This window comes from Colias eurytheme, chromosome 25, assembly GCF_061535395.1.
Source record: "Colias eurytheme isolate Ceu_HAF_F1 chromosome 25, ilColEury1 Martin Lab GWU primary, whole genome shotgun sequence".
Classification (NCBI taxonomy): domain Eukaryota; kingdom Metazoa; phylum Arthropoda; class Insecta; order Lepidoptera; family Pieridae; genus Colias; species Colias eurytheme.
This window is the reverse complement of record NC_143004.1, coordinates 5,230,674-5,243,360: the sequence shown is the minus strand read 5'-3', so window position 1 is coordinate 5,243,360 and position 12,687 is coordinate 5,230,674. Positions and strand designations below refer to the sequence as shown.

The 12,687-nt window shown below is 31.6% G+C and overlaps 2 protein-coding genes across 4 annotated transcripts in view; one reads left to right on the top strand and one right to left on the bottom strand.

The window, feature by feature from the left end:
• Window positions 1–2,429: 2,429 nt before the first annotated feature.
• Window positions 2,430–12,687, top strand: part of LOC149897630 (sodium- and chloride-dependent transporter XTRP3) — a 33,486-nt gene continuing 23,228 nt past the window's right edge. For all 3 annotated transcript variants that reach the window (XM_090116160.1, XM_090116162.1, XM_090116161.1), the window contains exons 1-2: window positions 2,430–2,570; window positions 8,655–9,371. In XM_090116160.1, coding sequence (XP_089972286.1) covers window positions 9,110–9,371 — 262 coding nt within the window. In that variant the 5' untranslated portion in view covers window positions 2,430–2,570; window positions 8,655–9,109. The remainder of the gene's footprint in view (window positions 2,571–8,654; window positions 9,372–12,687) is intronic.
• Window positions 9,598–12,499, bottom strand: LOC149897632 (trypsin-like). The gene is made up of 4 exons (XM_090116487.1): window positions 12,439–12,499; window positions 11,717–11,873; window positions 10,858–11,107; window positions 9,598–9,753 (listed from the first exon to the last, which is right to left on the bottom strand). Exons 1-4 carry the CDS (start codon window positions 12,497–12,499, stop codon window positions 9,598–9,600), a joined length of 624 nt encoding a protein of 207 aa, XP_089972613.1.

Below are 12,687 nucleotides of genomic sequence, written 5' to 3'. Positions count from 1 at the left end.
TGATAATTCATTTTGAGTTTAAATTACTTTTCGATATCATGTGCTATTTCCATATAAATGCTAATGTTAGAGTTTGTCGTTTGAGTTAAAATGTGTTCCGGTTTCTGGAGATAATTTGAGACGATTACAAGTGGCATGTATACGGTAAGAATAATAGATAATATAATATAGTGTCTATATTTATGTTAAAAATTAATTATATGTACTTCTTAATAAGAATTTATTATACTGGTAATATAATAACTAAAAGATAGAGTAACAAAAAAAACCCATTAGCTAATCTAAAAAACTAATTATATATGTATCAAGAAACCGTATGCATTTTCAACTATAATTTCGCTAAAATTATACGCTAAATTTTACTCTATTAAAAGTTAGTACTTGCACAGGGGTGAGAGAAACTGAAGGGCGTGACTAGGCTATTATAATAGTGCTTAGACTATTATAATGAATGGAGGTGTGTTGTGAACTCGAAACCCCAACAGTAAATATAGCGGCGAGGTCACATGAGAGAGACCTTTATCTTATAAGTTATAACTAGGTATATTTCTTCAGTGTGTTCAGAAGTATAAGCAAAAATTGAAAACTAGGATGGGTGTTATTAATATGTGTCTTATATTTATTATACCTAAAAGGATTTAAGAATGAGTAAGTAGTTACTTAAATTAGTTTTCTTATTAAATTTCTTTGTACGGTCAAGACTCTATTATTGAGAATAGCAGACTCTACAATGAGTGAAGTAAAATTGAACGAAGAACATTATTTTTTTATTTCTATAATCCATACTAATATTATAAATGCAAAAGTAACTCTGTCTGTCTGTCTGTTACTCAATCACGCCTTAACTACTGAACCAATTTGCATGAAATTTGGTATAGAGATATTTTGATATCCGAGAAAGGACATATAGGACGTAGGATCTATATGAACCAAGATTCAACAAATCCGATGAGCTGCTTTTGCATACTTTTATAACAAACATACATACTATCAAACACGTTTATAATAATAGTAAGATAGCGGAAAAGATTTCCTAAAACGTAGTAGGTAGGTAGGTACCTATGTGGTCTACGGTACCTAGTACGTAAACCAATTTGACCTGAGTTCTTATGTTTGCAATGTAGAATGGTTTTGGGTCGATAAAATATTTACAACTCCCTTTTACGACATGGTACAGTGTGTCACAAATATTATCATATTAAGAGTGAGACACTGTGAGACCTCCGTTGAGAGCTGAAAATGTACGTCGAAATGAGGCTGTCATTTTTAGGGGAAGTGTAATATAATTCAGTTTCAGAGTTCATTATAGGTATAAGTAGTTCTTATTTTTTATATTATTTCCTACTTCCTCATATATAAATCAAATTTAAATTTTCTAGAATATTCTTTATACATAAATAGATAGGTTGAAGGAAATGATTTATTTTTTCGTTTTAATTTTTTAATTTCTATATGATTTGTAATATAATACGAACGATATAATAATATAATTGCACCACAAGCTGAATGACTCAAGAGCTGTACAGATTTCTACAACGTTGTGTAATAGATTTAAAAATCAATAGTGCACCTAGCTACCCTAACTTGAACCCTAACTAACAACCTACGTACCTATTCTGTCTATGTCAATATAAACCCATTATCGCTGAGTATTATAGTTATAGTATATTTTCATTGATGGCTGGAATTTATCTTTCTATTATTTGCATTTTTTGGTCGAAAAATAGCCATAATTATTCACATACCGTGACTGTATGTGACGAAAATATACGACAATGGCCAAAGGAATTCAAAATGGCGAATTTTCCCGCGCATGCTCACCCCGTGCTTTAAGCGTGACGTCACTGGAAAATAGTGATGTAAAACAACCCCGCTATCGAGTAAGGGTTGCTGCAAAGGCTGGATTGCTAGTAGCTAAAGTATAATTTTATTTATTTTTGCGATAGAAATTTATGAATACATTTTAAAATGACCTTGTAACCTTAATCATTACACAAAGGTACTTTAATCGTAATTGGTAAAGGTTATTTTATCACAAAACCAACATGAGCGTAATTATAAACTTGACTTTAAGCGACAGTAATGGATGGCTTCATAAACATAACGTGATTTCTGTAAATATTGGCACACTTCCATCAAGTTCAAGAAGTACATATATCATTTTCCGTAAATTTTCATACCATTATTAACGGCCGTGAGGAAAAACATGCTTAATATTATTATTTTCGTTCATTAGCCTAAAATAATACTGTTTGTTTGATAACAATAGGCAGGATAGATTTTGCACAAAGCTTTCTTCTCGAACCGCGTGCTAATAATCTTTTTTGTTTAGTAGAATGATAACTTACCCTTAAGGAATGTCGATAAAAGATATCGATAAGAGCACATCTCTAGTACTGCAGAAAACTCGCCAGTTAGTGTGGGTCGCCCGTTGCGGATGTTAGTACCCGCGATCCGAGTTCTAAATTTGTATGAGAAATTTTGCGAGTAAAAAAAATTGTGAATGGTCAGTGCTATTTTTGTTACATTCATAAATCATTGAATGAGGATTTTTTGTTTTTTTGTATAAGGTATGCAATGTTATAGTGATTATTTTGATGTGTGTAGCGCAAGATGATTTATTCAAGCTAATTTATTTTCCATCTTTCTCTCATGAATAAATTATAGAGATATAGAGATGTTATATTTTTTGGTAGAGCTTTCTTTTTTGCCTTTAATATCATTTCAGTATCATGTAGTTAATAGTTTGTATTGCTGGTCTATAATTATTATTTACATGAAATCAATAAAAAAGATTTGTAAGTCTTAATGATTAAAGCACTTCGGTAGAACCAATATTCTTCGAATAGTTTATTAATTTGCATTCATTTTAATTATGTAATGGTATTGCGAAAATAAAAAAAATATCGTTAATTTTAACACAACGATAAATATTTTCCTGTCATTAGCTTACTAAAAAATCTGCAGTCATTAAAAAAAATCCATATATTATGTTCAGACCCGTTAGCTCTAGACATCCCGGAGGTTTTATCGATTCTATGCTCAGCGTGCGGGGTGCAGGGGGTAGGGAAGGTCAGGACTGGCCAGGACGCTTCCTCACCACGTGCAAAATAACACGTGACGCGAGCTTTTTCAAAATGTCCTTGGCATAGATAACAGATGAACCTATAATATTGTCTATGAATATCGGAGGAAATATGTTTTTTCTTTTCTTTTTGTTGTATTGTGTATTTGGTAATGTCGTGAACCTGAAAGGTTACGTAAAAGTCACCGTAGAATAACGTCTGTAATATCTCCGCTTAGTAGGTCATCGATCGATATCTCATCATGCCAGTTAGTACCACTTCTGTCCCTTGACTCATTTGTTTTGAGCCACGAGGGCATAAATCATGTAAATAACTACGTAGTTACTCTATGGTCTATGGTTTATGCTTCAACTAGAGAAATTAATTATAATGTTTCATTGTCTAGTTAGATCCTATTAGACACTAAATATAAGGTAATATTTGTAAAAAACTCATTATAAATGGAGATATTTATAAGTAAAGTAAATAATTTATAATGCACTCTACGTCACCTGAGTTTATAAGTTATAACTATGAAACACATCACTATAAATGCTATGTGTTTCTTAGTACACTATAATCACTTCACTATATTTCAGAGTATCACTTCGTTTATTTACTAGTTCAATATTGCTATTATATGAATACCGAATATTATACGATACCCAAATACCCAATTACCGAACAAAAAATTCTTGGCTCTACATTTCATTTAATTTATATTAAATTAAATATTTACGTAGAGAAATATCTGCAACTTTTATATTATTAATAACTCAGCCCACGCGTTCATAATAGTGTATCAGATTTAAATAAAAAAAGAAACAAAAAAAAAATATTTAACTGTACATTTATTATACACATTGGCTCTATCTATATGAACTTAAAATATTTTCGCGCATACTGAAAATATTTTCACTTAATGTATTACGTAATGAAACACATAACTCATATTTTCATCGCACGGCTCTTCTCAAATAGCAATCGATGACTATAAATTATTCCAGATCGTTATGAACAAGCATACAAAATTTCATTGCGATCTAGAAGTATTGCCATAAAGTAAAATTCAAACTTTTATTTATTCGACTAAATATCTTTCAGAAGCGCTTTTCGCGAATAGTCAAAGTGCACAATTTTTTACTTTATTAATATTTCAATCTGACTCGGAAAGTACTGAAAACTCTGTAGCCACTCTTTATAAATCGTATTTAAATTTACCTAGGTACTAACTTACGGAATCACATTTTACCTGTGGTTCTTTAGCGATGCTTTCATGCATCTCCATCTTCCATATATTCATTAAAACATTACTAGGCTCTCTGAAATAACTTTTAAATGCAGTTCAGACTATGCTCTTTAATATAATGATCTTAATTTCCTGGAACTTTTTATCAAGTAATTTTTATGAATATTTTCTTAAACGACGATCGATTTGATCGAATGCCAATAACTCGAAATCCTTTGATTTATTGTATCATAGAGAATTGATAGATATTGGATATCACTGGTAAATGGGAATTGAACAAAATGTGGGTCATTTTATTGGGTCAAAAGATCGATATCATTTCGTTATTTTCAGAAATGAATAAATAAATTATTTTAATTTGTCAAGATAATTATTAATTACACTACCGTAACACATATTCATTTTAAATTGCTTGATTGTACTTTAAATGCAAATATATGTATAATAAACGTACTTTAAACGTATTAAACAAATGTTATATAATTGTTTTAAGCAAGTATATATGTAGAAAAAATGTACATGTGATAGTGATTTTTTTGTAGTGATAAACATTATGCAACAAATATATTTTAATTAAAATTTGATATTATGTGGTTTGCTACAATTTCTCACATAATTTGGTTTTATTTATATGACAAAACAAATGTATATAGGTATTCATATTAGTATAATATTATGTAGAATTTTTGATTGATTGATTGAAATATTTTTCGTACCTATCTATAAAACGAGTAAGTTACATTTAAAGAAACTCTACAACTCGTTTTATTATCGGTCTATTAATTTGTAGCATATTTTCAATCATAAAATATACCTATTTAATATATTCCTTATTATTATAATATATAAAACTAACATTTTAATAATTAAGTATGGTAGGAATTTTTGAAAATTTAAATTTGTTACTTTTAAGTTTACGATCCATGTTACTACGTTACGAAATGTGAATTACAGCTAATAAAAAAGATATAACAGGGAACTTCATACGCGAAATTCATAGAGCGGTCGTTCTATCGTTTTTCCAACCAGTGTGTAATATTTCATACTTCTAGACTATTCTAGAGTAACTTCTATGTAACCATACTCAAAAAAAACTCATATTAAAAAGTTAACTACACTCACTCTATCATAAACAGTACACACTACATCGCTACGGAAATCGAGATATATATAAATATTAAATTACCTTTACTCTCCCAGAACAATTTACGTATTAAAAATTGTTTTGGGAGAGTAAAACAATTTACAATTAACGTATTCATTCCAAGATATCTCTCGAACGATTAACATAATTTTAAAGTGACACAAAAAACCAGACGTATCACGTGTAGTTTCAAAAGAATAGTCCCTATTTGTTTTCATATGAAGAGAAGTCCTCTGAAACCCGTTATTTAGAGAGGGGATACACAAAGACTTCCGTGTCCTTGACATAATTCCACACACCCCTTGGTTTCGCTTCGTCAAAATGGACGATTATTATAATGCCTCGATTAAGGGAACGCTGCAGGATACAATCTTTAGATTGGTTCCATTTGGACCTTTCACTTGGAACTTGAATGGAAGGGAAGAGATTTAATCCATTTCTATACAATTCTGGGTATATTTTGGGTTTAAAAGGACTAGAATTTTGAAGTAAATAGGTATACGTGCTGTTGTTATATTTGGCATAGCATTCTAGAAATCAAATATCGGGCATTGCGTGAAACCTTTCTATAGACGTAGTTTTATATTCCACATAAAATTAGACGATTCATGGTGCATTTACATCTAACGAGCGAATGCTCATTCTAACCCCGCTATGTATATTAGTGTAAACAGGCGTAGAGCATTCTTAATACGTTCGAAAAGATTCTATGCAAACACTGAATTCGAGTTTTCGTTTACACTAAAATCTAAATGATCACGTAAGCATACTCTTGCTCTAGCTCTATATTCGCTTGATGTAAATGCACCGTAAAAAGAAGTTTGTGTGGAAGATTGAAGACGTATTGAAGTCTAGATTTCCGCCCGCGGCTTCGCCCGCGTTTGCAAAGGAAAACCCGCATAGTTCCCGTTCCCGTGGGATTTCCGGGATAAAACCTATCCTATGTGTTAATCCAAGTTACCCTCTATATGTGTGCTAAATTTCATTGTAATCGGTTCAGTAGTTTTTACGTGAAAGAGTAACAAACATCCATACATCCATACATCTTTACAAACTTTCGCCTTTATAATATATAAAATTAGAAATATTAGATTACAATTAACTTGAAGAACGACACGAAAAGTGATGAAAATGTATCTTAAAAGACCCAAGTCACAGTCACAAGCGTCATTTTGTTTACTGTTATTTTTATATGAAGCCACACAAATGTGAGAGCGTCACTAAGTGATGACATCCGATAGGTTAAAATAGCATGAACTGATAAGGTATTTGGATGGTTTTAGAATATCAGGTTAAGGTTAAAATCTAGCCACTGGATGTTTTAAAAACTCGTGTGTTGTTAATAGACCGGGAGATACTGACACAAAATTTCGAGTCATTTGTAACAGGATGGCGGTTCTACAGGGTTCTTAGTACGCAATGACAAAAAGAAAAATGATGGTGTGAACGCTGGTACCGGCGGCTTAGTCGCGTGGGCGTTAGTCGAACTCGTCGGAAAATAGCGAAAGTCAAACGATTTGTAACAGTATGGCACTTATTTTTCCTGTAAGTTTGAGGATCAACGAATATAAATACAAAATTTCAAAGATCTAGGTGTTGGAAATCTTCACTTATATAAATTAATAATAAATTTATTTTTCAAGTATGACAGCACTTTTTCCCCCTTCTAGAAGTATGGCAAATATAATAATGGTCACATTTTATCAAATACTCTCCAAAAAGCCAAATGCAATACTGGTACAAAAAGATAGGCGAAATAAAAAATTTTTGCAGATTTTCGGCGGTATGGCGACCATTTGGAATCGTCCGAAAAGTATGGCATGGCGATTTTCGTAAATGGCTGCACAACGATGGTTACCTGTGCAAAAGTTAGCTTGGTACAAATGGTTGAATAATTGTTTTTTTTAAATCAACACATTCGCGACGGTATGGCGGGCTGTAAGTCATACCGGAAAAGTATGGCATGACACTACCGCCTACTTCTTTTTTATGGGCTATCGGTAAATTCTAAAATTTTTGTGTTACAAATCGTTTGACTTTCGCTATTTTTCCGACGAGTTCGACTAACGCCCACGCGACTAACCCACCAGTACCAGCGTTCACACCATCATTTTTCTTTTTGTCATTGCGTACTAAGACCCCTTTAGAACCGCCATCCTGTTACAAATGGCTCGAAATTTTGTGTCAGTATCTCCCGGTCTATAAGTAGAGCAAAGGTAATAACACGCTCGGTAGGTTACCGGTTACGTATGTGTCTGTATTGATTCCTATAATTCGATTTGAATTTCTTACTTTGATGCCAAACCTTTTTTATGTGAATCTTGAATCTTCTTCTTTAACTTTATATTTAATTTTGACTTATTATTTAAATTATAGGGCAGATTAATTGTATAATTTATATATTTTGTAGTAAGTACTAAAATCCAATTATTTTAAAACCCAATTTATTTTTTGTTTATACGCTTTTTAAAAAAAATAAAGATAAAAGAGTGATTAAGCTTATAAAAAAAAGTTTGTAAAACTTGGCATTATTTAAAAATAAACTGTATCTTTAAAATGTATAAATTACGACATGCATCGGCATCGGTTCGATCGCACCTCACCTATATTTTCTTTACTTTTGGAGGGATGTTTAAGTTCCAAGGAAATGCTATTAAAATTATTTTATTTAATCAAATCTAGCAGTTATCGTAGTTGCAGTATCTGAAAAGGTTAAAGTGCGATTTGCAAAGCATTATGGCTCGAAGCCAAAATGTTTCAGTTTACGGAGTAAACCGATATTAGTGATGAGAGATTTGACCTATATCATAAGTGAATTTTCCGTAATATTCCGCATTAAAACTATGATTTTATTCAAGTATTTTGTTAAACTCATCACGATCACAGTTTGCTTTAATTTTCTAATCGAAAAGGGCTCTATAAAAACGTTGTATCTAATGAATATAGTTACGTTTTTTACTAAGAGGATATAATTTTATAGAACATCATATCATTAGTTGTGTAATTGCTTCTGTAATTATTATGGGGCAATGCCTCTTCGCCTTTTTTGTGCATTATTGATACATAGGTACAATTACGTAGTATTACAAAATAACTGCACCCATAAGTCACATATTCATTCAACTATTGCTATATTTATTATATTCATGGCAAGTGTTAATAAGTGCATAATAATAAGTGGTTTTCTTTGTTACAGTTAACGGGGAGTTCTGATACATCGACCATGGCGCCCAAACATAACACATGATCAATTATCATCAATTCTTAGACATAGAGCAGAAATATGTTTAATTAGCGATCTGAGTAATAGACACTTAGTCATATGCACAGAGAGGCATCAAACGTCTTAGATTCCTTGAAACTACGGCTTAAGTTGCTACAACGGACGAGAACCTACGTTAAAGTTATAGAATTCATAAAGAAAGACGCTATACGGTATTTGTCGAAATACATAACACAAAATATAAAATATTATGAACATATTCATAGGTAACGACTACCACTCGAAGAATCTGGTCAAATTGAAATCTATTTGATTTGAATCGATTGCCATAGCTAACCGACAATAATAAAGGGTTCATTTTGTTCTGTAGACGTAAATAATAGGCCGTTAATAATCGATAGAAAAAAAAGTAAAAAAAAGAACGCAAGATGGCGGCAAAAGCTGAACCGATCGGTCCTCGCAATGGGCATGAATTGGCGCCTTTGAATACAAGAGCTGATGGTAGTGAGAGACCACATGGAGTTACTATAGTGCTTCAAGGGTCTAGGAACTCTTTGCAGCGCGATGCCCCGGATGAGGACAGGGCTGCGTGGTCGGGAAAACTGCAGTTCTTCCTTTCAATCATTGGATACTCTGTGGGGCTGGGCAACATTTGGCGCTTTCCGTATTTGTGCCAGCAAAATGGAGGAGGTAAGTTTCTACTGATGATAAGTTCTCATCGTCTTAAATATGTATAAAAAAAAGTTTTCCTTAAATTACTAGATACTTAACTGTAGGCTGTAATGATTTTTAAACTAAAATACTTTAAAGATTAAAAGGTGCTAAAAAATAATACTTACAGATAAAATATACATATTTTTTATAATCTGATTAAATACCAATATCGACCGATGGAACAAACACCTAGGAAATATACTCAGGCATTTTCTTTAATAACTTTATCGATAAAATCACGTAGAGCCGATACTCTGGCGAACACAGCAGGCGAACCTTTGGTCGAACAATCATAGTTTCCGAACGACACTATGCCAATTACAACTCCCTTGTATACTAAGGGACCGCCGCTATCACCCTGAAATATAACAATTGAAATTATCTATGCCACTAATAGACAATCAACGCCTAATTAATCTTTGGCATAGTGGTTTACTTGTGGGCGTAGATACGAGGGGTGCTGGATTCGATTCTCGGTGGGGACAAAAAAACTTTCTATGCTCAGAGTTAACCACTGCCTATACTAAGAAGGCGGTTAGCAATTTATAATATTTCTATGTTAATTTGACATTATATATTATAAATTAATATTTAATATCGTAATTAAAATAATATGACCCTTCCAAAAAATATACATCAGAGAAATACCTAACGTAATTATGTCCTGTACAATTGTTTTATTAAATTAATTAGGTTGAAGTCCCCTATGAATCGTAAACATCAATTTCCTGAAATCGGGTCATTGTTGTGACCCCGAAATTTGTTAGTACATTCACCTGTTAAGGGGACGGTATGGCTTCCTTAAAATGTTACCTTAGAAAAAGAGACAAGAAAACTCAATATTTGAAATAAAAAATGAAAGAATCCTGTCGATATATTTTTCCTGCATCACATTTTGATAACATATTTTCATTTGCAAAAAAAAAACTTATAATCTAAGCTGAAAAAATATTATAATATATTATAAAATATTATATTTACCACGCAAACGCTTTTTCCTTTTCTACCAGCACATATCATTTGCTTCGTTAATTTTTTAGGGTAATATTTACTACATATTGTAGTATTTACGTAAGGTACATTCACTGAGAGAAGCTGCTTTGACTGGGATTTTCCCTGAAATGATTGAATGTACATACTTATTTCGTAAAATTATAAAAAAAAATTTTATTGAAAAATATTAATAGCTCTAATTTCTGAACAATTTCGCTAACATTTTTATTTTTAGTTCTACGACAAAAAGTTACTCGACCAAAGTTGTGGAGAATTTAATTTGCAACAAATAATGATCACATTTTTATCAGATAAATAGTTTAAGAGACATATCGTAAAAACCATTTCAGCCGCTATTTTCACGATCGCGGCCGTGGGACAAGGGTGGCGACCCCACAAATTTGGTGATAGCACACTGCACATCACACACCCCTACACATCAAAAAAATAAAATTGTAAGCATATTTACGTTTTTCGGGTCCGTCAATCCAAATCCCATGGCCATGATTTCAGCACCATCTTCTATAAGCATATTCGGTTCAGCTAATTTTATTGGTTGTACTTTTTCACTGAATACTAACTTCTTGACCAATTGAAGAACTATGACGTCATTGTCAAGTGTTGCTACATCAAAATATGGATGTACGTAAACTGTTTTGATGTCTAAATGCTCTCCATTGTCTATTTTATCTGTTCCAACGATGACTTCTGTGTCTACACTACAAATAGGTATATGGTAGAAAATATATTTTATAATTAAAAAAAATATCTACATGTAGATAGTAAGTAGGTACCTACTTTTTATAGAATTAATACCTATACCTATATGGAAATGTTTGACTAATAGTGAACTCTAAAATGAATTCACTTAACTTATTAATTATTATAATAATGATTTATTTAAATTTTATAATGTATCCAGATTTATGGCACTATTTCACAAGTTTGCCTTCACGTTATCTTCAAAGACAGTTCCATGTGTGAAAATATTGTAATTCCTTAATCTCTTCCGAATCAATTAACAAAAAACCGTACCCAAGTATGTATGGCTTCCGACCCTTAACTATAGTTTACTGTACTGTACAATATAGTTAATATATAGGTTCAGTGTGGAAATTTTCGATTGGCCCTGGAGGGAAAGTACTTGAAATATTTGAGATAGCAAATTTTGCTGAATTCCCGGTCGAAGCAAGTGAATTTTCGAAAATCCTTTAATGTAGTTCTATTTCTTTTTACAAATAAAGGAATTCAAATTCAAATTGCGCAGCTAATATAAAATATACAGAGACAGCAAAATATATAAAAAAAAGAAAAGAAAACATGCGTACTCTTCAAAAATAATTTGACAGTGCGCTGCTGAAACAACGAATTGATCAGAGACGATAAAAGCCCCACAGCCATGTCTATTTTTCTTTGGTTTGTAGATAGCGAAAAAGGGAACTTTTTCAATTTTAATCGTGTCTCCACCCACTATTTCGTAATTTCCTGCAATAAATTGATGAAAAAAAGCTAATAGAGAAATAGTTTATAAATCAAAGGCATTTTTTTTATCCAAATATGAATGAAAATTTCCTTATTGTACGCTATATTGAACACAATTAAAAAAACCTTTTATATAATATGTACATGCAATCAATGAAACGAAAGCATCTTTATCGCAGACAGTGACCAACAACCCAAATCCATATACATACATTTAAAATATGTAAAACTATAAATATAACTAACTAGCAGTCCGCCCCGGCTTCGCCCGTGGTACATATTTACGTTTTCTCTACGTAAGAACCATCCTCGTACTTCAAGGAATATAATAAAAAAGAATTATCGAAATCGGTTCAGCCGTTCTCAAGTTATGCGCTTACCAACACATTTTGGGATTCATTTTTATATTATAGATTTATTTTAAAAACCATAATTCAAAACTTGTTTATTCAATTCTCCATTTAATAATTATTATTTAAAGCTAACATAAACAAAACCAATTCCTACTTATTAACAAATCAAAAAAAAATATATATTTATATTTAAAAAACTATTTTATGTTACAAACCATATTCCGATTTACATTGAATTAAAAGCAACAAAAGGCAGAACAATCCTATCACAGCCATCATAGACAATTAAGTAAAATATTTAAATATTGCCCGTTTTATTATTTCGAACACAAAAAACTATTTCACAAAAATGTAATAAAATATTTATAGAATGACCATGAATAACTTTCATTCCATTGGTATCTATGGTATACATATTTTTAGCTTTGTTACATGCATACATATACATATATAAAACTAGTATA